At 43.4% G+C, this 26,305-nt stretch overlaps 1 protein-coding gene across 1 annotated transcript in view; it reads left to right on the top strand.

The window, feature by feature from the left end:
• The window catches only part of CC2D2A (coiled-coil and C2 domain containing 2A), a 228,901-nt gene that overhangs the window by 126,029 nt on the left and 76,567 nt on the right, over positions 1 to 26,305 (top strand). Inside the window, exons 15-23 of the mRNA XM_007950086.1 lie at positions 2,970 to 3,126; positions 3,941 to 4,088; positions 6,218 to 6,356; positions 9,242 to 9,445; positions 13,946 to 14,038; positions 15,914 to 16,005; positions 19,784 to 19,951; positions 25,165 to 25,270; positions 25,448 to 25,557. Of these exons, the coding sequence (XP_007948277.1) occupies positions 2,970 to 3,126; positions 3,941 to 4,088; positions 6,218 to 6,356; positions 9,242 to 9,445; positions 13,946 to 14,038; positions 15,914 to 16,005; positions 19,784 to 19,951; positions 25,165 to 25,270; positions 25,448 to 25,557 (1,217 nt within the window). The remainder of the gene's footprint in view (positions 1 to 2,969; positions 3,127 to 3,940; positions 4,089 to 6,217; positions 6,357 to 9,241; positions 9,446 to 13,945; positions 14,039 to 15,913; positions 16,006 to 19,783; positions 19,952 to 25,164; positions 25,271 to 25,447; positions 25,558 to 26,305) is intronic.

Here is a 26,305-nt window from a genome sequence, read left to right as displayed (position 1 = left end):
AAAAAAAAAAAAAAAAGGAAAAATAAATAAATAAATAGATGGTTTTAATATAGATCAAAATATCCTCACCTTTTTACTGATAAAGTTGGAGAATGTGGTTCAAGTATACAGTGTACAGCCACTATGGACTTCCTTCTGAGCCTCTGAATTAGGTAGACTTAGCCATCCAATCACAAGGCAACAATCACAAGGCAACAATCACAAGTCTCTAGGTGTATCCAACCTGTAAGACTATCTTGCAGTAAATTTAAGTTTGGGATTCTGAGTTCAATTCCTGTGCAACTTTTGCATTTGTCATTGCCCCAGTAGCCACTCTAAGCTCAATCGGCCATCTTGTAAATGTGAGCTGGTTGAGACCAGGAAGATGAGACCCGGAATGCTAGGTCAGCACAAATTCCTTCTCAACCCTGGATAAAGAACTTAGAGCACATGCCCTTTAACAAAATCTGGGTGGAGAAGACCCATAGTGTCATCTCTGTGCATTCAAAGTCTTAAGTGGAAAATATTGATCAGGGGGACTCTGCTGCTTAAGAAGAAACATACATCTATTAATTAATAGAAACAGAAAGAGTAAAATTACCATTTTTAGAGAAATATATACCAGTAAGAGAGATTTCATGGAGAGACAGAAAAAACAAAATTTAGAAAAGAAGCAAATAGAATTGTGAAATACTTGGCCATCTTCTTACCATGAAAGTGAGATGAGCCAACAATACAGGGAGAACTTAACCAACTGGAGCACATGGTTCAACTCAAGCTGGGTTTTACACTTATAAGCTATAGTTGCCCTGACAGTGGGGTCTCTGTCTCATGGTGTTAGCATTATAATGGCATACACCACAGTAACAACAACAACAACATGGTAATTCATTTTAGAGCTGGTCAAGTTGATCTAGTCAGCTCCATCTTAGGAGAAAGTCTGAGGAGTTGAGTGAGGTTTAAGCAGCTGAAAAATATGAGGTCTTGAGCAGAAGAATTTGAGAGATTTACTAAAGAAATAAATAGAAGCAAAACCAGTGAAGCTTTTATATATACACACACACACAAAAAAAAAAAAAAACCCACTGCCATCAAGTCAATTCCAACTCATCGCAACCCCCATTGGGTATGCAAGGCCATAAATCTTTATGGAAGTAGATTGCTCCGTCTTCCTTCCATGGAGCGGCTGGTGGGTTTGAACCACCAAACTTCTGGTTACCCAAATGCCTTACCCACACTACACCACCACAACTCCTTAGAGAGAGAGAGAGAGACAGAGAAAAAAAAAAAAAGAGCACAATTTATCTCAAGGAAATGTCTCATAGTGTAGGAGAAACTAGCTAGTCCCAAGTTCATGGTTCAAACATCAAGCTGGAGGCTTATCCTGTCTCATACAGCTTCAGGGACTGAGGAATCCAAGATTGGCAGGCCGCATAGTAGGCTGCTGGTTTCAGCAGATGGTGAATTCAATATCAACAAGTAAAGAGGGAGATTGTTGGCTCACAGGCTGAAAAGCAACAATCCTAAGATTGGCAGGCAATATGGCAGGCCACTGGTAAGCTCTGGAGATGATGAGATAGATGTAGGGCCAAGATCCAGGAGAAAGCCAGAGAATTTCACAGGACATCCAAATATATATTGTAGGCAGTCCTCAACATGTCTTTCAACTGATTGGCTCCTCACAGCATATCTCATCATGGAAGTGATTAAATTAGATCAGATCTCATCATGGGGGAGGACTGTATCACAACTGCTTAGAGCACTTAGAATCATGGTCCAGCCAAGTTGACACACTACCTTAACTATTACAGTCCACCCCTTGTCAACTTGGCATTTGTACACATCTCCTTAAACCACACCTAATCTCTAAATAAAAACAGTTATAAAGTCATACTTGCAGCTAACATGATATAATTAACAAGCACATAACCAAAACCACATTAGCCCTGTTTACATCTTATATTTTATAATTGAAGAAAAAAACTATTTGAAAAACACATACAATGAAGAAATACTCATAACAATCATAATCCTCGTTTCTGCAACTGGTCACATGGTTGCAGCTGGTATTTAGAACTACCTTCTTCCACCACTTGTTCTGTATTCCCCTTGCCCTCAGCAAGCACCTCAGCTGATTGTGGTTCTTTGCCTGGTGGGGTGACCCAAACCTTCATTTCTGAAGGGTATGGAACATGAGTAGTCACATCAGAATTGGGTTGCTGTAGTTTTCCACTGACTTGAATCACAGAGCATGGTAGTACAAAGAGACACCCTAAGGAATCTTCTGTATTCCAAACATACTCTTCTTTACCTCCATTATGTAATATCAATCCAATTTCCCCTTGGTAATCAAGAACAAAGGTAAGGCCATTGGCTGCTAACCAAAAAGTTAGTGGCTCAAACCCACCAGCTGCTCCATGGGAGGAAGATGAGACAATCTACTTGTGTAAAGTTATTTACAGCTTTAGAAACCCCATTGGGGTCATTATGAGTCAGAATTGAGTCAATGGCAGTAGGTTACTAAATAGTTTTTCTGAACCTGACATTCCAGCATGCTTCTGGGTATGGTGCTTCTCCTACCACTTTGACATCAGTGCAGCTAATAAACCATCTAGGGCAAGTGTCTATTGTCTCACCAATTCTACCTGATGGCATTGCTGTCAGAAACCAACCTGCACCAGGAAAAGGAGGAAGCTCACTCTCCAAGAAGACTATGCATTGACTTGAAATGGAATCAACGGTAGTAGTCTGCTATTTTGAATACCCTCACTATCCCAGGAGATCAGGCCAGAGCACAGGGTGTCAACAACTTGGCCACAAACACAAGTTTGGTATCCATGGGGACTATAGTAACGGAGCTCACTTTTCCAGTCTGAGATAGACCCTCTGGGTTGGAACGGTGACCAGCACAAATATTAACAATATGGTCTGATTATCTGGAAGTGTCCTAGTGCCATTTTTATTTTGCTCCTTCTCTTCCCCGGTTTCAGGTATATGAAACAGTCGGACACAGTGGTACCACCTTGCTAGCCGAAGTGTTTCTGCCTATCCCTGAAACAACAGTTGTCACTGGAAGGGCTCTCATTGAAGAAGTTGAGTTTAGTAGTAATCAGCATGTGACACTGGACCACGAGGGAGTCGGAAGTGGTATGGAAAGTGAATTATCCTCAATATCACAGTTTAACTATCACATTTGAACATGCCTTTTTTTTTTTTTTTTTTGCACTCACTTATTGTTGTTGTTATGTGCCATCGAGTCAGACCCGAGTCACAGCAACCCCTCGTTGGGTTTCTGAGGTGGTATCACTATGGAAGTAGATTGCTCAACCTTATAAAATTTCAATCAGAAATGCAAATTAAAGTAATGAGGATATATAATTTTGTGCAAAGTCATTTTTTACATAATATAGATGGTCATGTAAATTCATATAACTATGAAAGTATAAAATAGCTTGGCAGTGTGAATTAAGGACCTTTAAAATGCTATTTGACACCTTATTTTCACTTTTAGGAATATGTCCTCAGAAATTAATTTGACATTTATAAAATATGCATAAAATATGTACATCACAGTGTTTTTCATAAGATTGAAAATAACATAATCAGGAACAGGGAGATTATTAAATAATATCCTTTCAGCTATCTTTTCTATAATTCTAATTGCATATGTGATGGACCTTCTCATTCTGCCGTCCATGTTTCTTAACTTTAACATACTTTATATCTGTTTTCTATCTGTGCAATTGCTTTAAATCTATTTTCCAAATCATGAATTCTCTCTTTGGCTGTGTCTAATTATTGAAACTAATCCATTGAGTTTCTAACTTCAATTATTATATTTTTAATTTCTATCAATTCCTTTGCAAAGAGTCTGGCTAGGTTTGAGAGCTTCTTGTTCTTTTATTAGCCTCTCAATTGTTTTATTTCCTTAAATATCCTCTTTAATCTGGTGTTTCTGTAGGCGTGCCCTTCTCATTTGAAGCTGATGGTAGTCATCAACTGATTCTAATGACCTCAGGGAAAGTGTCCAACAGTGTGGCCTGGGCTGTTGGAGAAAATGGCATACCTTTAATTCCTCCACTGTCACAGCAGAACATTGGATTTCGGAGGTAATGTGCAGCTAGAACAAGGCAGTGAGCAATGTCAGGGGTAGCATTACATGTATCCAAACCAAACCCAGACAAACTCACTGCTGTCAAGTCGATTCCAACACACAGTGACCCACAGTGGGTTTTCCAAGGCTGTAAATCTTTATGGAAGCAGACTGCCTCATCTTCCTTCCACAGAGCAGCTTGTTAAAACCACCAACGTTTTCATTAGCAGCCAAATGCCCTAACCACCAAACCACCAAAGCTCCTTACATGTATCCAAAGAGGGATAAAAACAAAAAAAATGGGCAACATCACATTCTTATATTTTATTCTCAGGTGCAATACATCTCAGGAGTTTTTATTGTTCTTAAATTAAAAGTTAATATATTGATAGCTTAACAAATATTAGGTTATCATGTGTCAGGGACTCTGAATAGCACTTTACCTCCTTTTTTAATTTAATTTTTATCATAATTCTATGAAGTATTATTTTTCCCATTTTACAAGTGAGGAAAATATAAAGCATATAGTTATATACATTTGGCCCTCATTAAAGCTTTGTGAATAATAATGACTGGTATAGGAGCCTTCTGGTTACATGAACGTGTGCTCCTGCGTGGAGCACACAGTTAATGGGCTGAGCTGCGAACCAAAAGATTGGTTTGAATCCACCCAGACGCACCTTGGCAGAAAGGCCCAACAACGAACTTCTGGAGAGTCAGCCTTTGAAAACTCAATGGAGCACAGTTCTACTCTGACCCACATGGGTTTGCCATGAATCTAAATCAACCTGATGGCAACTGTTTACTGGTAGTTACATGAAAGTCCTTATTGTCCTGCCCTCTTCCCTGATAGACAGATCCTTTGGTATCTACTCAGAACAGAAGAAAGTGGTTCTAGGCCTCAACAGTTTACCCTGGGCTCTCTGCCCCTTCTCTCTGTGGTTGATACTAGTGTGGAAACCTGGACTGTGAGAGCCAAGTACACTGGTTTGAGTCTTGGCTCTGTCATCTTACTCAACCTGTCTTCAGTTCATCATCTTACCACTGCAGGCTTCAGTTACCTCATCTATAAAATAAGAAGATTCACCCTGATCACCAAGAGGACAGTTTCCAAGTCACAGACTATAATTTTTGACACGTGGAACAAACACTGGCCTGGCTCCCAGGACTGCTGGGGACCCTGTTATGCACAGGCTGGCTTGTAGAAATGGCCACATTTGCGTTCCCTCCCTGCCTGCTCCATCCCAATGCACAACATGTAGCCCCGTGTCACACAAAAGCCAGGGTCATGCTGCTCTGTGCTTTTTAACTCAGGAGACTGGCAACCATCTCAGTGGAGACTTGTGTATGCCTTTGAGCTTGTGCGTCTTACTTTCATTTCACTTGAAATTAGTGCTGGAGAAATGTCTTGGGGATTCAAGCTTCCAAATCCTCAGAAGACAGCCATAAAGCACAGTGTGAGTCACAAGATAGGCAGGGCTAGTAATAAAACCCCAGCTCAACCTTGCTGACAACCCTCGCAGCCTTCCACTCAGTTTTCTCCAAAGTTGGTGCTCATTGTTAACGTGTTTATTTTTCTTTTATTTTATCCTCAGCTACAAGTGGTCCACAGCGGCTGGGGGTATGAGGCCCTGGGGGTTTCCTGTACCAGATGCCCACGCTGCTTCGCAATGGCCTGGCTCCAGGGTCTGGTGGGGACCCTTTTATGCACAGGCTGGGTTGTAGAAATGGTCACATTTGCATCCCTTCCATTGTTGTTGTTTTGTGCCGTTGAGTCGGACCCGACTCACAAGGACCCCTCCTTGGGTTTCCGAGGTGATATCACTATGGAAGTAGATTGCCCAACCTTCTTTCCGAGGAATGGCTGGTGGGTTTGAACCGCCAGCCTTCTGGTTAATAGCAAGTGCCTTAGGCACTATGCTATCAGAGCTCCTTATTCCTTCCATTAGTACTCCTTTCTTCTCCTTATAACATATTTAATAGCAATCACCAAGTAAAGGCACATGGTGACTGTTCTTCCTTCAGATAAGATTTTCTTTTTCGGTAAGAACAGAATAGCCCCCTTATGCAAAGCTGGCCGAGGGACGGCGTGATCCTAATGAAAGCTGCTCTGTGTAAAGTCTCTCGGAATCACCTGTTTTTCAGTGCTTTGAAGAGAGCAGACGCCATCTCATCTATTGGCACTTCAGGACTGACCGACATGAAAAAGTTGGCCAAGTGGGCAGCCGAGTCCAAGCTTGACCCGAATGACCCCAACAACTCCCCTCTGATGCAGCTGATCTCGGTAATGTGGCACGAGGCCCGCGCACACACGGTTGTTAGACTTGACATGGTACCAGTCTAGACATACTTCTTTTATGTGTTCTCTGAGGGAGTGGAGTTCTAGGTTGAATGGCAGCCTTTTCCATCAGTTACCAGACACTTCCCTGGCTGTGTGCCTCTGAGCCTCAGTTCTGCCCTCACTGTGTTGTTAAGGAGAAATGAGAAGACGCGCATGAAGCCTTAGTGCGCATGAAGCCTTAGTTGCGTTAGATGTTAGCTGTCATTGTCATTGTTGTTACTGACCGCTATAAAACCCCTGGGAGATAGGTTTTCTTTTCCCTGTTCTATTGAGAGTAAACAGTTCAGAGACTCAGAGTAACTTGCTCAAGGTCACACAGCCAGGAAGGACTCAGATCCAAGTTGTTCTGATTTCTAAATGTATGTTCTTCCTGCTACACCTTAAAGTACTGATAAACTGAACCACCCATTGCTGTCCAGGTTGATTTTGACTCATAGCAACCCTGTAGAAGAGAGTAGAACTGCCCTATAGGGATTCCAAGGCTATAATCTTCACACAAGCACATTGCCCTCTCTTTCTCCTGCAGAGTGGCTGGTGGGCTCAAACCACAAACCTTCCAGGGTTTAACCACTTGTGCTACCAGAGCTCCTTAAATACTGATAGGGGCATTTTAAGAATTTTTTTTTTCTTGTTTGATGACTAATTAGATTACCATTTAGGTTCATTTAATCATTTATCAGACAAATGGTTTGTTTCTACCATAACATTCAAAGTCCTTCAGTGAATTTATAAGTGAAAATGGAACTTTAGTCAGTAAATGTTTCTTGTATCAGATACCAGTTTTTGCCGCCAGGTTCATAATGCCATAAAAAAAGAATAAACAAGTAGCTGAACCAGAGAGTAACCATAGCAACACATTCTTAGGATCACATTTATGAGTATGAGTTCATCGGTAGGATAATTATAACCAGAATGAAAATTCTCTTTTCTCTTCTAATTTTCATAAGGCAACTCCCCAAATCAAGCTTGGGTTTATTCTGACTTTTGTCTTTATAAATGCTCCTTCCAACATGTTACATCTTAATATGGAGAATAGAAATATTAGAAGAATAAGCCATATTATTATCTAAAGTGTGGTCTATTTCATGTCAAACTTTTAAGTCATTTTTACTTACTGTCTTTTAATCAGGAGTCGTCTCTGGGTGGTATAAACACTTAACATGATTGGCTGCTGAATGAAAGGTTGGTGATTCAAGTCCACCTGGAATTATGTTGGAAGAAAGTCCTGGCAATCTACTTCCATATAAGATCATTAAAAAGTAAAAAAAAAGAAATCAACTCACTGCCGTTGAGTCAGATCCGACTCACAGCGATCCCTCATTGGGTTTCCAAGGTGGTATCACTATGGAAGTAAATTGCTTAACGTTCCTCCTGAGGAGTAGCTGATGGGCTTGAACCTCCAGCCTTCTGGTTACCAGTCAAACGCCTTAGGCATTATGCCACCAGAGCTCCCATGTGAGATCCTAGCCATTGAAAATGCAATGAAGCACAGTTTTGACACGTATGGAGTCTCCCTGAGTCAGAGGCAGCTCACCAACAGCTGGTATCTTTAAATCAGCAGTAATATAACACACGTAGCACCTTCATTTTTCCTTCCTGTTTGTCACTCATAGAAGGACAAACACAGGGGTTGCCTTCTGGCCTTGACTCTGCTTATGAATGAGGGTTCACCTTTTCTGTTACACAAAAAAAAAAAAAAAAACCAAACCCACTGCCGTCAAGTCAATTCCAAGTCAACAGCAATACCCATAGGGTTTCTTAGGCTGTAAATCTTTACGGAAGCAGACTGCCCCATCTTTCTCCCGCAGAGCGGCTAGCAGGTTCGAACCACAGACATTTAGGTTAGCAGCCTAGTGCCTTAACCACAGTGCCACCAGAGCTCCTTTTCCTATTAATTACAAAGACCCAGCAAATTTCTGCTCATTGGCTTTCGTGCTCCCAAGGAGGAGATCACAGCTGGCAAAGTGCCAAGCTCGGAGGCCAGCAGTCACCTGAGTACAGTGGTATCCTCCCTCCTGCACAGCCAGCCAGTGGTATCCTAAAGTCATCCTTCTGTGCCAGTGTCCAAGGGCATGGAAGTTTGACCCCTCTCTGGCTCAGTGTCCCCAATGACCAGACTACGAATGGTATTCAGAGACAGGATGGCCTGACCATGTAGCTGAGTGAAACCCATCAGCTTCTGTGAGGCCTTTGTGTACCTCAATGTGCACAAATTTATTGGAACAGTCATGTACTTATTAGGTTATATACTCACTGTGTAGATGAGTCCTCTTATTATATTCCTACCTGGCAGTACAATGGGGTCTGATAGAAATCTCTCAGTTGTCCGTCTGTCTATTTGCATAAGATCTATTAAGGAAGCAGGCATAACAAACACATACCTTATATAATTTTTTTAAATGATTTATGGTACTTTTTCCAGCTACTAAATGATATAATAATATTTATGGTGGCACAACAGGAAAACACTCGGCTGCTAATCAAAAGGTCGGCAATTCAGACCCTCTCAGCCTCCACAGAAGGATCTGGTGATCTGCTCCCATAAAGATTACTACCTAGAAAATCCTATGGGGCAGTTCTACCCCGTCACATAGGGCCGCTATGAATCAGGGTCAACCCGAGGGCACCCAACAGCAACTGATGAGTAAAATAGCAAGTCCCTCATTACTATTGTATGTTTACTGTGTTTTGTCTTTAAATTAAATATGGGATGTGTCCAGCCACTCAGTTGAAAAGAGTTACCTTTCTGTTCACAAAAGCCCAGACGCACACTTCTGTGGGTGACACCTGCGTGTCCTCTGGGGTTCCACGTTTTCTCTTTTGTCTAGGTGGCTACCAGTGGGGAATCCTATGTCCCTGACTTCTTTCGACTGGAACAGCTGCAGCAGGAATTTAACTTTGTTTCAGATGAGGAATTAAACAGATCCAAACGATTTAGACTTCTTCGTCTTCGAAGCCAGGGGGTGCCAGAGTTCCGAAATTATAAGCAAATTCCCATATATGACCGAGAAATTAAGGAAAAGGTATTCCAGGTAAGAAATTGCCTTCAAGGCATTCATAAAATAACGTGATATATATATATATATATATACACATGTATGTATGTATAAGTAACTCTGGTGGTGTAGTGCCTAAGGCATTTGACTGCTAACCAGAGGACTGGTGGTTCAAACCCACCAGCCACTCCTCAGAAGGAAGGTTTGGTAATCTACTTCTGTACTGATACCACCTCAGAAACCCAAGGAGGGGTACATATGTGTGTGTATATATATTACTGTATATGTATATATAGTAACAACAACATAATGTAATGTATATTATTACATATATATTGTAACATTGTCTGCATTATCAATTCCTTTTTTACAGAATTTTTATACCTAAACTTTTCTTCACATTTCTTGAAGAATGCTGTGTTTGTGTAAACTCTTTGATTCAATATAATGCCGTGTAAACTAAGAGAAATCAGAACTGTAGGGTTGGAAAATACCTTTGAGTGCTAATGGGGCTAATTATCCCACTTAGCCCGGAATTTCATTCCATTTTAACCAGTAGGTCCTTTCGAAGCACCACGTACAAAGGCAAGTGCTAAGACAGCAGGGAAAGCTAGACAGGTAGGATCCGAGCAGCCCTGGGATGGGTGGAAGGAGCCTAGTGGCACAGTGGTTAAAGTGCTCGGCTGCTAACCAAAAAGTCAACAGTTTGAAACTACCAGCTGCTCCACAGGAGAAAGGTGAGGCAGTCTACTTCCGTGAATATTTACAGCCCTGGAAACTCTATGGAGCAGTTTTACTCTGTCTACATATAGAGTCACTATGAGTCAGAATTTAACTGAGGGCAGTAGGTTTGGTTTGATTGGGTTTGGGGAAGGGTGGGGCAGGAAGGAACTGGGGGACAGGGTTGGGCCTCCTAGGCAAGGGCTACAGGAGAACAAAGGCTGGGAGGAGGACTGATGACATGGAGCAGAGGAGCCTTGGGGGTGCAACGGGCAGTAGGCCTGTATAGGTAAAGTAGGCGAGTAAAAGCCAGACACAGGAGATTGCATTTGATGAGGTAGATGGAGAGCCATTGGAAAGTAGTAGTCTTAGTTATGTAGCACTGCTATAACAGAAATACCATAAGGAGATGGCTTTAACAAACAGAAATTAATTTTGCCACAGCTCATTGTTAGTTGCCATCAAGTCAGCTCTGATGCATAGCAACCCTATCTGTATAGTTGTTGTTGTTAAGTGCCGTCGAGTCGCTTCCGACTCATAGCGACCCCATCCACAGCAGAACTAAACACTGCCCGATCCCGCGCCAGCCCCACAATCCCTGCTATACTTGAGCCCATCATCACAGCCACCATGTCAATCCATCTCCTTGAAGGCCTCCCCCTCTTTCGTTGACCCTCCACCCTACCAAGCATGACATCCTTCTCCAGGGAATGGTCCCTTCTTACAACATGACCAAAATAGGTGAGACGAAGTCTGGCCATTCTTGCTTCCAAGGAGCATTCTGGCTGCACTTCCTCCAGGACAGATCTGTTAGTTCTTTTTGCAGTCCACGGTACTTTCAGCATTCTTCGCCAGCATCATAACTCAAAAGCATCAACTCTTCTTCGGTCTTCCTTATTCATCGTCCAGCTCTCACATGCATACGAGGCGATTGGAAATATCGTGGCTTGTGTCAGGCGCAACTTAGTCCTCAAGGAGATATCCTTGCTCCTCAGCACTTGAAACAGTTCCTTCACAGTGGACTTCCCCAATGCTACACGTCATCTAATGTCCTGACTGCTGCTTCCATTGGCATCAATTGTAGAACCAAGCAACGTGAATTCTTTGACAACCTCAATCTTCTCTCCATTTATTGTGATGCTGCTCATTGGTCCAGTTGTGAGGATTTTCTGTATAGAGCAGAACAAAATACTGCCCAGGCCTACAGATCCTCACAATCCTTGCTATACTTGAGCCCATAATCGAAGCCACTGTGTCAATCCACCTCATTGAGGGTCTTCCTGCTTTTCGCTGACCCTCCACTTTACCAAGCATCATATCTTTCTCCAGGGACTGGTCCCTTCTGACAACATGATCAAGATCTGGCCATACTTGCTTCCAAACAGCATTCCAGCTACACTTCTTCCAGGACAGATTTGTTTGCTCTTCTGGCAGCTCATGGTATTTTCCGTATTCTCGGCCAACACCACAATTCAGTGGCAGCAACTCCTCTTCATCAGTCTTCCTTATTCATTGCGCAGCTTTCATTGTATATGAGGCAATGGAAAATACCATGGCTTGAGTTAGGTGAAACTTAGTCTTCAAAGTGACATCTTTGCTCCTTAACACTTTAAAGAGGTCTTTTGCAGCAGATTTGCCCAGTGCCATATGACATTTGATTTCTTGACTGCTGTTTCTATGGATGTTGATTAAGGATCCAAGTGAAATGAAATCTTTGACGACTTCAATCTTTTCTCCATGTCTCATGATGTTGCTTATTGGTCCAGTTGTGAGGTTGAGGTGTAATCCGTACTGAAGACCGTAGTCTTTGAGCTTCATCAGTAAGTCTTCAGGTTATCTTCACTTTTAGCAAGCAAGGTTGTGTCATCTGCATACAGCAGATTATTAATGACTCTTCCTCCAACTGTTCTGCTGTGCATGGGGTCGCTATGAGTCGGAAACGACTCGGCAGCACTTAACAACAACAACAACAACTTCCTCCAACCCTGGTGCCGCATTCTTCTTTATACAGTCTAGCTTCTCAGATTATTTGTTCACAGTTTAGGAAGCTTTGTTGTTGTTGTTATGTGCCGTCGAATCGGACCTGACATATAGCCACCCCTCCTTTCCGAGACAGTATCACTACGGAAGTAGATTGCCCCATCTTCCTTCTGAGGAGTGGCTGGTGGGTTTGAACCACGAGTCTTCTGGTCAACAGTCAAGTGCTTTAGGCACTACACCACCAGAGCTCCTATTTAGGAAGCTAGATGTCCAAATTCAGGGCACTGGCTCTAGGGAAAGGCTTTCTCTCTCTGGGTTTTCAAGGCTGTGAACTTCCAGAAGTAGATTGCCAAGCCTGGCTTTCAAGTAGCCTCTGCATGGTTTCGAGCTACCAACCTTTGGGTTAGTAGACAAGCACTTAACCGTCTGTGCTACCTAGGAGCTCCAAGAAAGTAATACTAGTATGATTTTTCCAGCAGAAACTACTCTTAGATTATATTTTTGGTTACTTTGTTCTTCTTTGTTTTAATTTGGACTCATGACTTGTAAGTGGTAAAAACCCAGTATGAACTACCTGAGGCACCAAGAAGAATGTATTGAATGATGAGATGCCATGATAGGGTTAATTATTTCAAGGCATGTGAATGGTGAGAACGCATCTGTGTCTCAAGCACACCTGGATTCAGGGCCTCACTGGAACAACCCTGCCTCCATCCTGCCTGCCCTGCTCTTGGTCTGTTGGCTTCGTTCTCCTCCACTACAGACAAGCTTTCTCTTTCTGGTCATGTGGTCAGTGACATCTTCCAATGTTCACATCCAGTAGCTTCAGCCAGAGGAGAGAGATATTTCTTCTTGTCTCAAGAATCTTGGGAATAGTTCTGAGTCACCCAGCCTGGGTTAGCTGTCATCCCTGGACACTCTTCTGTGACCAGAAAGATGGCTGCAAGGAGAACATGGCAGCCACCTGCGTCCACACAGAATTTTGATAGAAACCAAAAACCAAACCAAACTCATTGCCATCAAGTTGGATCCAACTCATAGCAACCCCTCCTTGGGTTTCTGAAGCAGTATCTCTATGAAAGTAGATTGCCCAATCTTCCTTCTGAGGAGTGGCTGGTGAGTTTGAACCACCAGCCCTCTGGTTAGCACTCAAATGCCTTAGGCCCTATGCCACCAGAGCTCCCTTATTGATAGAAGAAGGAGGCAAAGTACAAAGCTCTGAGCCGACAAAGCCAGAAGTATCCACTCTTCTCTTCTAAAGGAGTTCTGGTGGTGTAGTGGTTAAAGCATCCTGCTGCTAACCAAAATGCTGGGGTTTGAACCCACCAGCCTCTCTGTGGAAGAAAGATGAGGCAGTCTGCTTCTGTAAAGATTTGGGGTCATCACAGCCTTGGAAACCCAATGGGGTCACTATGAGTCAGAATCAACTTGATAGCAGTGAGTCTGGCTTTCCCTCCAACACTCTCCTCTGAAGAGGTGACCCATGTGATGAAAGGAGATTTTTATTATTTTTGGGATTGTTTTTCTTAAATAGAAAAGGCAAGACTTAAGTAGAGGCTTGGCTAGGTTGCTTCAGTGAGCTTATCATCTTGAATTATCACCACATTATTGCTACCCTCTGTGGACTCTATTTTCTTCCTACATGAAAATAATCCAGAAGCCTGGTGACCCCATGAAAGATCAATTCTGAACCAAAAGTTAGGAGGAAAGTGGCAGAAATGATTAAAACCATAATTTAAGACTTAGACCACATGTGATAAGTAATTCTGTAATCTCAAGAAAGGCTTCAGAGAGTCCTTTAAAAATCCTAAAAGTATTGCTTTCTTTTCATTTCAGGACTATGAGAAACGGTTACGAGACAGAAATGTAATTGAAACCAAGGACCACATAGACACCCATAGGGCCGTAGTAGCCAAGTACCTCCAGCAGGTAAGAAAAATCATCAAAAGCATTCTTCATAGGGGAAGGATAGCCGGCACCCCAACATGGGGGTTCCTTACTCTTAAATGCATTTCTGCAGTCTTCTACAAGTCACTCAACCTCTCTTGACTTATTTTCTCATACATACACATACATACTTGATAAAACACAATCTTCACCTTTCAAACATATGAAACCACTAACATGCATCACCACCCACCACTCTTTGGAAGGAAGATTGGGCAGTCTACTTCCGTAGAGATAAACCAAACCAAAAACCAAACTCACTACCGTGGAGTCAGACCCGACACATAGCAACTCCTCCTTGGGTTTCTGAGGCAGTACAACTAAGGAGCTCTGGTAGCATAGTGGCTAAAGCACTTGACTCCTAACCAGAACGCTGGTGGTTCAAACCCACCAGCCACTCCTCGGAAGGAAGGTTGGGCAATCCTACTTCCGTAGTGATACTGCCTTGGAAACCCAAGGAGGGGTCGCTATGAGTCGGGGCCAACTCGAGAGCACATAACAACAACATCACTACGGAAGTAGATTGCCCAACCTTCCTTCTCAGGAGTGGCTGGTGGGTTTGAACCACCAGGCTTCTGGTTAGCAGTCAAGAGCCTTAGGCACTATGCCACCAAATAGAGATACCATCTGGGAAAACCAAGGAGGGGTCTCTATGAGTGGGAAATGACTCCACTGGCAGTGAGTTTGTTTTTTTGTTTTGTTTTGTTTTACAGTGGGTCACAGATTATTAGTTGTTATCTTGATTGAGATATGACAACAAAGAATTCTACTTCTAAACCAAGCTTTTCCTAACATTTGAATCTTTGCATCACAGTACCTTTGTAATCTGAATGAAAAGTGTTTTTAAACCATGTGCTCCCTGCCCTTAGGCACTAGAAAATGAAAGTTAAAACATCCTTTTGTTTATCTTCCTTTCCTCCTTTCTTTTCTTCCCTCCTTCACTGCACCTTCATTTAATAAACTGAACCGTCAGCTGTGCTACAATGATTACAGTACATTTTCCCATCCAGGTGATTTACCCTGTAAACTCAAGTGCAAAAAAACCAACTGATGACATTTCAAGAATAATTATGAAGTGGGTCAGGCTGAGCAGGGAAAGCTTGAAAATTAGCTCTAGATGGTGTATGGTTTGAGACTGGTCCTATTGTTTTCTGTTAATTCTTTCACTGAGCAAAATTCAGTTACCCTTTTCAGACCCTGGGCATGTAACAACAGTAAACAAAACAGAAAAATCTTTGTCTCTAGGGAGCTTGCAGGGAAGTAGGTTGTTGACAGTAGGAGGTGGCAGCACTGTGGAGAAAAATGAAACTGGGTAAAGACTAGAAGTCTTCAGAAAATGAGGTTTACTTTTTTTTTTTTTTTTTTTTTAAGGAAGACCTGAGCTGAGAAGTAAATAATCAAGGGAAAAAAAATCCCTTTAGTCCATCAGCATGGGTCACATTGCATTTGAATAAATGTTCTGTCAATGGCTTACAGGGTTAAAAGAATCCACCAGAAATGCAAAAAATGGTGAAGGGCAAATTTTGGAAGTTTCATGTAATGTCACAGCAGAAGCAGCCTGTGCCCTCTACCCCGGCCCCCTCCCCACTCCCTCCTCCTTTACTCTCCCTCCTCCTCCCCTCCGCTCTCCCTCCCCCATCCTACTCTCCCTCTCCCTGGCTCTATCCTCTGCTTCTCTGCTAAGCCTACCATCACAACTGGCGGGTTTTACCTGACATTCCACAGGATCCCAGGCATAGTATGTGGAAAGTCGTCCAGAAAAGGGTGTGGGAAGTGGGAACGTGAGCTGAAGGAGCTTGGCAGGCCAGCAGAAAATATCATAACAACATTTTAAATCAAACTGATTTTTTTCCCCAGGTTAGAGAATCGGTGCTAAATCGTTTCCAAATTGCCAAACACCACTTTCTTCTTTCTGATTTGATAGTAGAAGAAGACGTTCCCAATATCAGGTAAAAACAATCAAACACTTTATTTCATTTATTAAAAATTATTATTTTGATTTTGTTATGTGAAAGATAAGGGGCCTGGTGGCACAATAATTAAGTGCTCAATTGCTAACCAAAGGTCACCAGTTTGAACCTCTTAGCCACTCTGGTAGCGTTGTGCCTAAGGCACTTGACTGCTAACCAGAAGGCTGGCGGTTCAAACCCACCAGCCACTCCTCGGAAGGAAGATGGGGCAATCTACTTCCGTAGTGATACTGCCTCAGAAACCCAAGGAGGGGTCGCTATGAGTCGGGTCCAACTCGATGGCACATAACAACCACAACAACAGCCGCTCCACTAGGAGGAAGATGTGGCAGTCTGTTTCTGTGAAGATTACAGCCTAGGAAACCCTATGGGGCAGTTCTACCCTGTCCTATAGGGTCACTGAGAGTGACAGTTGACTCAACAACACACAACAACAAAAACATATGAAGGATGCTGTACAATGATGAGGTTTTTCTCATTCTATGGTATGCCTTGGGAGCTCTGGTGGCCCACACCTGGTAAAAACCTGGTGAACACCTCATGATCACGAGTTGAGGGATTCCAGTTACAAGTCATTGTAGACCCAATCCCATCACATTCCAGAGTCCATTTCACCTGTCACTGCTCTAAAGGTTACTAGTCTCTGCCATTTTCTCATTCCAGTCAAGGTGACAGCCTTTCCCTCCTGCTGTCATGACCCCCCAGGGCAGGCATGCCCTCGCTCTCCCTCCCATCACGTGGCAGTGGAGACGGCTGATGAGCCAACCCCAGAGATTCAGGGGCAGGAGAAGGAGGCCCGGTACCCTCACCACAGCTGGAAGGAAGAGAACTGATGTGTGTGTTTGGTGAAGGGAAAAATAGATATTTATGTGGAAATTGGGAATTGACTGTATTTGCTTGATTGACTTCCTGTTATTTAGAATAATCCTTCAGTTATCTCAACTAGGGCTGTATGCAAAAATAAATAAATAAATTTAGAGACGATTTCTGAAATGGAGGGTCTTGTGCCGTGCAAAGGCCCCGGGGTGGTGAGTGTCCACTGTTAACTAAAGGCTGGTGGGGGCAGCACAGCAAGCAGCGCTGTGGGAGAAAGGCCTGGTGGTCTGCGTCCCCACAGAGTCCCACCAGGAGCAGTCCCGTCCCGTAACACACGGGGTCACCGTGACTCGGAATCCACTGGAAATCAGGGGCTGGGCTTTCCCTGGTGCTGTCTGTCCACGTCATCACCTCTATCTGGCATCAAACCTTTGGATCGCCTACAAGATCATTTCCTATGGATGTATTTCCTCTCCTTTGAAACACTGTCAGGTTGGGAGAAAGACGAGCAACTGTGATGTCGTAGTGGCCCCTTTTCTGGCTTTGCCTCCATCCACGCACCAAAGTGAGATCATGCCGCATCAATTCCTGCAAGCCCTCATCTTTATTCCAGGGTCAGAGTCCAGTCCTTAAATGCTTTTTCAGTCGTGAAAATTGCATTTAGAATAGATGGTGATTTTTCATGCTGTTTTTCCTTTTCTTTTCTTTCTTTCTTTCCTTTTTTTTCCCGCGTGCTTTACTTTCTGCATTAAGTTCTGAAGGCTCAGGGTATGTTCTTTTCATTTAATTTTGGTTTGTTCGTGGCTTTCAACTAAGATGTCTCTGTATTTAACGGTCTCAGCCAACATGCTGCTCCCATGCTGCTTGCTATGGGGGCAACCAGGTCTCACGGGAGGAGCCACCTCAGGGGAGGGAGGAAGTATTGAGAGAGGGAAGCATTGTGTCATATGACCCCTTGCAAAGATGTCCCTCTGAGATCCCCAGGTCCGGGTCAGGTAGGCATCCTGGCAGAGTCATGGAGACCATGGGCTTTGAAGTTAGTGTGACCCAGGTTTGAACCCTGGCTCCCCTTTCTACCAGGAGGAGCCTTCAGCAAATCATGTCATCTCTCAGACTAGCAAGTGTGTTGAAATTATATTAGACTTAATGTAATTGAATAGTATACTTGTAAGGATGATAAACATTATATTTGAAGCACCTAGCACTCTCTTTGCCACAGAGAAGGTGCTTACACATGGTAGCTAGCTACTCTTGTGCTCTGTGGACAGAAGACCCTGGAGAATAAGTGGGACCCCAGCTCCAGGAAGCCCCTGGGGATTCCTCCAGGGAGCCATGGATGGAGCCGAGGCAGAAGCTGCAGGGCCCTCACCCCCTTAGCTGATTGCCCCCTGGGTGAGGGGCACAGGAAAGCTCAGCGCTCAGCCAGGGCCAAGCCTCAGCAGGGACGCAGGCACAGCTCCTTCTGGGAGAATGGCGGGCATCGCCACCCCAGGCCAGCTCGGCACAGCTGGCTGTGTTCTGTGGCTCTCTGGCCCAGTCATTAACGTCAGCCTGCAGATACAACGTCACTTCTATGCCTGTTTCGTCTCTGGGCCAGAATTTAATTATTTGCTCCCTGGGCCCTTCTCCCAGGACTCCCTGGCTCTGCAGCGTCCACCTTCCAGGAAGCCTCTACTGAATGTCAGCTCAGTGAAAGGCAAGGAGCAGTGCTGGATTACCCAGTCAGCAAGGAAAGCACAGGCTTCCTTGGGCTTACTCACTCATCGGTTACTTCGTTTCTAATCTGCAGTTTCACGAGAGATTAGTAATTATAGTTTCACTATGGATTAGTAAATAAATCTAAATAAGCCCCTGTTTACCTTCCTTACTGGTACTCCACCCCCATCAGGGACTGTAAATTTGAAAAGAGGCTTTGATTATGTAGGAAGGTGCTTGGCATTGGAAGAGAGAGAGATGCCAGCCATTCTTAGAAGCAGAATCTTTGATATGGTGAAAACATGTGAAATTTTTCACTATAGAGTAGTTATTTAGCACAAGTAAGCCCATGCTTACTTTACTCACTGGGTAATCGGAGGCTGGCAGAGAGACATGACAAAAGATTCCTCTTGTTCCTCCTCCCCCATCTGTCTCCACCGCACCTCCTCCTCTTCCTCCAGCTTAGTCACTGGCATTGTCATCACTGTCATTGTCCTAATACCAGTTGCCACATTAGGGCACCTCCTGAATGCTAGGCCAGTACCAAGGTGCTCTGTTCACACCTCCTCATTCAATCCTCTCTGCAACCCCATGAGGTTGTACCATGATGTAGGATTACTACCCTCATTTTACAAGTAATGAAACAGAGAGGTGAGGTGGAATAATTTGTCCAATGTCAGAGCAGAGCCAGAAGTCACACACCCAGTTCTGTCTAACTCCAGAGAGAGGCATGTCCCAGCAGCTGCTGGAGGAACTCTCAGGCGAATGGAACAGGCTAAACAAGTGTTCCAGTGGGGCACCCCATACAGCTGACATGGCCAGGCCATGGCAAGACGGGGAGATGTGGGCCCTGAAGGATGGGGAAACTGCAACTCACTAGGTAGATGGGGAAGAAGGGGATGGGAAGCATTCCTCATTCCAGGGAATGACATGGGCCAACGGAGGGAGAGCACAGGGCACGTTGCAGGGACCAGTGGATGAGCAAGGCAAGAGAGGAAGACAGCACGTTCAGGAATGGCCACATGGTGCTTTGCTTCTCTGATAAAGTAGCAGCTAAAATCAGTTTCAATGATCCATGAAATAAGCGCTATTGGGAGAATTTCTAGACTATTCCCACTCCCCTTTAAAGGACAAAGAGTGTTTTAGGGGCCTCTGCGGGACATGGGGGCAGACTTTGGGAAGTCACTTTACAACTCTGCAGACTTCTCTTTTCCTTTGTGTCTAAATCCTGTTCTGTAATCATTAGCATTTTGGGCCTAAGCCTTTTCAAGCTGGCAGAACAAAAGCGACCTCTGAGGCCCAGGAGAAAAGGACGGAAGAAGGTGACAGCCCAAAACCTGTCTGATGGAGACATAAAGCTGCTGGTGAACATCGTTCGGGCCTATGACATCCCTGTGAGGAAGCCCACAGCAAGGTGAGCAGCCCCTGAGCAGCCCCAGGAGGCAATGTGCAGGGTCCCTGCCCAGACCACCCCTCTTTGTCACATGCCTCCTCTTTGTTTTCAACATAGTTACGTTATTTGGAGGGGCAGGAGCTTCTTGGTGAAGGCTGGTCATAGTCAAACTCCATTGGCTACAAGACCCAGAACCAATTCAGCCAATTTTAGGCCAAAGAGGGGATTTATTGAAAATATTTCATAAAACTCAAGGAGAAGAAGTGCAGCTGAATTTATGAGAGACTGCAGGGTTGAAGATGGCTTATCTGCGGCCACACTGTTGCTCTCACTTCCCTCTCTGGGTTTGCTTCATTGGTCCCCATGTGGTACTACTGGTTTGTCCAGCCAGGGTCCCACCAGCCCAACATCATCTTCTCAGGAGAGAATCTGAAGGACCTAACTTGGGTCAGGTATTGATCTATGGTCTTATCACCTGTGGCCAAAGACACAGGGTCACAAGGACCAGCCCTGAACGTAGGGGGCAGTTCCCAGAGAAGTGGGTGTGAGGTGTCTGTGTTAGCTGCTGAAACGTATGTGCTATGAGCATACAAGTGTGACTTTCCTTTTATCTGTTCAGAAAAATGACTTATGACTTCTACAGGTCACACTACTGGGGATAAGGGGGAACCCTTACCTGCAAGTAAGACAGGTCTGAGCTTCTTATTTCCTTGGAGAACAAAGATGGAAGGACCAAGAATTCAAAGTTCTTGTTTGCCTGTCTCATTTATTGTACATTCACCATATTCCAGGCACTGTGCTGGAATTTTCACATATACCATTTCATTTCTCTTTCACTGCCATTACTACCTCCATAATACAATGCAGAAAACAGAAGTAAAGAGCATGTAGGTGGCTTGCCCAAGGTCTTTCAGTGCTGCCTGATGCCATAGAAGAGACACGCTAGCCTTTGGAACCTTCTTTCCTTCCTAGGTTCTTCCTCTTTCATTTATTTTTCCTTTTTTCCCCTCTTGTTACCCCATTAATTTGCATCACTTTTCTTCACTGAATTATTCTTTCAGCCATTACAGAAAGCTGGTCATCACCAACTATCCCCAATGCTTTCCTATTTTGAATGTCCATTTAAGCTCTTTTTTCAACATAAATGACAACAATACATGTGGACCTCATCAGATGAAGACATAGGAATCGATTCAACTACATCTGTGAAAGGAGATGATGGGGAAACTCAATATTATCAGTAAAAGCAAGGCCAGGGGCTGACTGAGGAACAGATGCATGCAGTTCAAGTTGAAACCAAAGAAAATTAAAACACTAGAAAATTAAATAAAACACTAGAAAAATTAATCCACTAGAACCAAAGTATGACCTTGAATATATTCTACCAGAATTGAAAGACCATCTCAAGAATAGATTTGATGTATTGAACCAAAGACCATACTGTAGGATGACATTGAAGGACATCATACATGAAGAAAGCAAAAAGCCATTTAAAAAGACAGTAAAGAAGACACTAAAATGGATGTCAGGAGAGATTCTGAAACTTGCTCTTGAACACAGAAGTAGGTAAAGAGAATGAAAGAAATGATGAAGCAAAACACCTGAATAGAGGATTTCAAGGGGTGGCTGAAGAAGACAAAGTAAAGAATTACAATGAAATGTTCAAAGACCTGGAGTTAGAAAACCAAAAGGGAAGAACATGCGTGGCCGTTCTTAAGCTGAAAGAACTAAAGGAAAAATTCAAGCCTCAAGTTGCACAATGTTGGAGGATTCTATGTGTAAAACAATGAATGATGCAAGAAGCATCAAGAGAATATGGAAGGAATACACAGAGTCACTGTACAAAAAGCATTGGTGGATATTCAACCATTTCAGGAGGTGGCATATGATCAAGAACTAATGGTATTGAAGGAAGAAGTCCAAGCTACACTGAAGGCATTGGCAAAAAAAACAAGGCTCCAGGAATTGACAGAGTATCAATGGAAATGTTTCAGTAAATGAATGTAGCATTGGGGGTGCTCACTCCTCTATGCCAAGAAATTTGGAAGACCAAACCAAAACCAAACTCACCGGCATTGAGTGGATTCCAACTCATAGTGACCCCTTTCAGGTTTTCGAGGCAGTTAATATTTATGGAAGTAGATTGCCCATCCTTCCTTCCATGGAGTAGCTAGTGGGTTTGAACCACCAATCTTCTAGCTAGCAGTCAAATGCTTTAGGCACTATGCCCCCAGAGCTCCTTATTTGGAAGACAGCTACCTGCTAATCAACTGAAAGAGACCCATATTTATGCCCATTCCAAAGAAACGTATTCCAACAGTATGCAGAAGTTATCAAACAATATCATTGATAAAACACACAAGTAAAATTTTCCTGAAGATAATTCAGAGACTGTTGCAGCAATACATAGACAGGGAACTGCCATGAATTCAAGCTGGATTCAGAAGAGGATGTGGAATGAAGGATAGCACGGTTGATGACAGATAGATCTTGGCTGAAAGCAGAGAGTTCCAGAAATATGTTCACCTGTCTTTTATTGACTATGCAAAGTCATTTGACTGTGTGGATCATAATAAATTACAGATAACATTGCAAAAGAATGGGAATTCCAGAACAATTAATTGTGCTCATGAGGAACCTGTACATAGACCAAGAGGCAGTTGTTTGAATAGAACAAGGGAATACTGCACAGTTTAAAATCAGGAATGGTGTGGGTCAGGGTTGTATCCTTTCACCGTTCTTATTCAATCTGTATGCTGAACAAATAATCTGAGAAGCTGGACTATACGAAGAAGAACACAGCATCAGGACTGGAGAAAGAATCATTAACAACCTGCAATACGCAGATGACACAACCTTGCTTGCCAAAAGTGAAGATGACTTAAAACACTTACAGGTGAAGATCAAAGACTACAGCCTTCAGCATGGACTACACCCCAACATAAAGGAAACAAAAATCCTCATAATTTGACCAATAAGCAATATCATGATAAACAGAGAAAAGACTGAAGTTGTCAAGGAATTTATTTTGCTTGGATCCAAAATCAATGTCCCTGGAAGCAGCAGTTAAGAAATCAGACAACATATTGCATTGGGCAAATCTGCTGCAAAAGACTTCTTTAAAGCGTTAAAAATCAAAGATGTCATTTTGAGGAGTAAGGTGTACCTGACCCAAGTCATGATATTTTCAGTCACCTTATATGCATGCAAACGCTGGACAATGAATAAGGAAGATTGAAAAAGAATTGATGCTTTTGAATTATGGTGTTGGCCAAGAATAGTGAGTATGCCCTGGACTGCCAGAAGAATGAACAGATTGGTGCAGAAGAATGAACGCATCGGTCTTGGAAGAAGTACAGCCAGGATGCTCCTCAGAAGTGAGAACAGTGAGACTTCGTCTTGCATACTTTGAACATGTTAGTAGGAGGCACCAGTCTCTGAAGAAGGGCATCGTGCTTGGTAAAGGAGATGATCAGCTAAAAAAAGGAAGACCCTCAACAATACTTGTTGACGCTGTGGCTGCAACAGTGGGCTCAAACACGGCAGTGATTGTGGCGATGGTGCAGGACAGGGCAGTGTGTTGTTGTTGTTGTTGGGTCGCTATGAGTCGGAACTGACTCAATAGCACTTAACAACAACAAACCACTTGACTCAAATAATTGTTGCCAGTTGCTGTCAAGTCAGTTCCAACTCATGGTGACCCCATGTGTAAAGAGCAGAACTGCTCCCTAAGGTTCCTTTCAGAAAAAGGTCACCTGGCCTTTCTTTTGAGGTGCCTCTGGGTGGGTTCAAACCACCAACGTTTTGACTAATAGTCCAGCACCTAACCATTTGTGCCACAATTGCAAGGAAGCAGAGCTAATCTTGTTCTATATACATTTCGTTGTAGACTCATCAGGACAGTTATCTAAGCTCTTTCATTAAACCATACTCATTGCTGTCAAGTTGAATTTGACTCATAGTGATCCCTCCTTGGGTTTCTGAGGCGGTATCTCTATGGAAGGAGCTCTGGTGGAAGTAGATTGCCCAATCTTCCAAGGAGTGGCTGAGGAACCACCAGCCTTCTGGTTAGCAGTCAGATGCCTTAGGCACTACGCCACCAGAGCTCCTAGCTCTTCTATTAAGTCTGCCCAAATCTCATACTCCTTCCAATCTATCTTGTGTAGAAATGTTGTCTTACTCATCTTTGCAGCCTCAGGATATAATGTTAAGTTTAACATAAAGTAGATACTTAACGAATGGTTGTTTAATAATGTAATTGATGGTTTTCCAAAGAGAAAAGGGTTTTCTCTGGCAACTGTTGTGTTAAATACTCCACTTGTTTTGTCTGCTAGTAGGCTAACATGCTTAGCTGTGAAAGGGTGAGATAGCCCAGAAGAAAAGGCTAATTCATACTTTGTCCAGTAATGAATGTGAACTATTTGGTGAACTGTCATGTTGAGCACCATTGTGGGGTGGGGAGAGATCGCAGGGAGAGGCTCTGGAAGTGACCTTCATTCGTTCCTTTAATTACGGCAGCTCCTTAGGGGACACTGAGTTTATCCTAATGGTGACGGAATGATTTGGGAAAGATAGCAAGAATGATTCCATAACTTGCAGAATGTAATCGACATTACTGAATTACATATGTAGGAATCGTTGAGTTGGCATGTGTTTTGTTAGGTAATTTTCACCACAATTAAAGAAAACAGCAAGACAGACTAGCAGCTCAGAAGGCAGAAGGAAGAGGGAAAACCCCATTGAACTCAACCCAAGCTAGGAATCCCTCAGCCTCCCTTTCCACCAAGCTTCATGGGCCCAGAGGGAAATCCCTTGCCTGGGATATGGAGTTCAGGGTCTCCAGCGAGTGCAGGTTCAGAGAAAATACAATGAGAGAGGGCCGGAGCTGGATGGAGAGGGGCCAAGCTGGTCTGGAAGCAGAGAATTCTGCTACCTGAGAGGGGCGGGGCTCTCATTTGTGGTGGGAAACATGGGGTCCTGCTCAGGGAGTCCCCAGGAGAGGACAGAGAAGGGGACTTTGGCTGCTATTCTCAGCCAGACCAGCAGGCCTGGGGCAGTAATTGGGGAGGCTCTAGAAGTCACTAGCTATCTCCAAAGGACCAAACTAAAGGCGTCTGGGTCAACGAGCCTAAGGAGAATGTCTCACTCACAGTCACCAGAGACCATCATCTTTGAGGGAAACTGTCTTCCACTTTCCCTGTCATTTATTTTCATTCATACATTTTGCCTCCTAGCAAATTCCAGCAGCCATCGAGGTCCTCAAGGACTTTCAATGAAAAGCATGCTGCTTCCCCGACCACGTACAGCCCAACCCACAGCGTGGACTACCCCCTCAGCCAGGTGAAACATCCACATGCTGAACTCTAGCTTTGAATCCTAATGCTTTTGCGTTACGAATTACTTATCAACGTCACAGCCTGTTTTCTGTTTCATTTTCTTAGTGCACACATTCTGCTTCTGCTAAGAGCAAAATTATTCAGCTACCACAGACTCTTACAATCTGCTCTTGATTTTAAGGTTTTAGTACGTCCTTTTGTAGAAGTTTCTTTTCAACGAACTATTTGCCACACAACTACGGCTGAAGGACCAAACCCCAGCTGGAATGAAGAACTTGAACTCCCATTCAGGTAGGCATGTTTCTTTCTTTGAAGGAGTTCTGGTGGTGTAATTGTTAAGGCATTTGGCTGCTAACCAAAAGGTTTGAACCCACCAGCTGCTCTGCGGAAGAAAGATGGGACAGTCTGCTTCTGTAAAGATCTACAGCCTTGGAAACTCAACGGGGGTTGCTATGAGTCAGAACTGACTCCATGGCAGTAAATTTGTTTTTGTTTTTTTAGTTTCCTTCTTTAAAGAGCATGATGGGCCGTTCTGGGGAAAGGTGCCAGACACAGAGGCTGAGAGAGAGGTGGCCAAGGTGAAAGGTATAAGAACTAATGATCTGGAGCAAAAGTCAGCTGTCCGGATGCCAAGCCCCATTTCTGTCTTGTACCACAGCTGACCTCACTCCAGGAAAGAAAATGGGAAAATGTCCAAACTTTACAATTCTGGTTCATTGTTGGGATACTCCTCTACTCTCCAGGCTCTGATCTCTTATAGCTCAAAGCTTCTGATCCCCAGAACTCCATCCCCACCCTGCCTTTCCTTTCTTCCTCATCTCCCCAATACTAGAAGCTTTAAGTAAATTTGAAGTCCCTGGTTGCCATAAATGACACTATCTCCCTCACTAGCAGTACATTGGCATTTTAAACTTTTGGTTAAAGGATTTTACATATTTTTTAAAATATATATATTATTTTAAAAACATATATTATTTGTTTAAAAATTCCACGGAAACAGAAAGCAAAGTTTTGCAGTTAATTAATTAACATTTTTTTT

Source organism: Orycteropus afer, unplaced genomic scaffold (genome assembly GCF_000298275.1).
Source record: "Orycteropus afer afer isolate SDZICR_OR568_19922 unplaced genomic scaffold, OryAfe1.0 scaffold00262, whole genome shotgun sequence".
NCBI classification, from domain to species: Eukaryota; Metazoa; Chordata; class Mammalia; order Tubulidentata; family Orycteropodidae; genus Orycteropus; species Orycteropus afer.
Note: the sequence above shows the minus strand (reverse complement) of the source record. Positions and strands in the feature narration are given on the sequence as shown.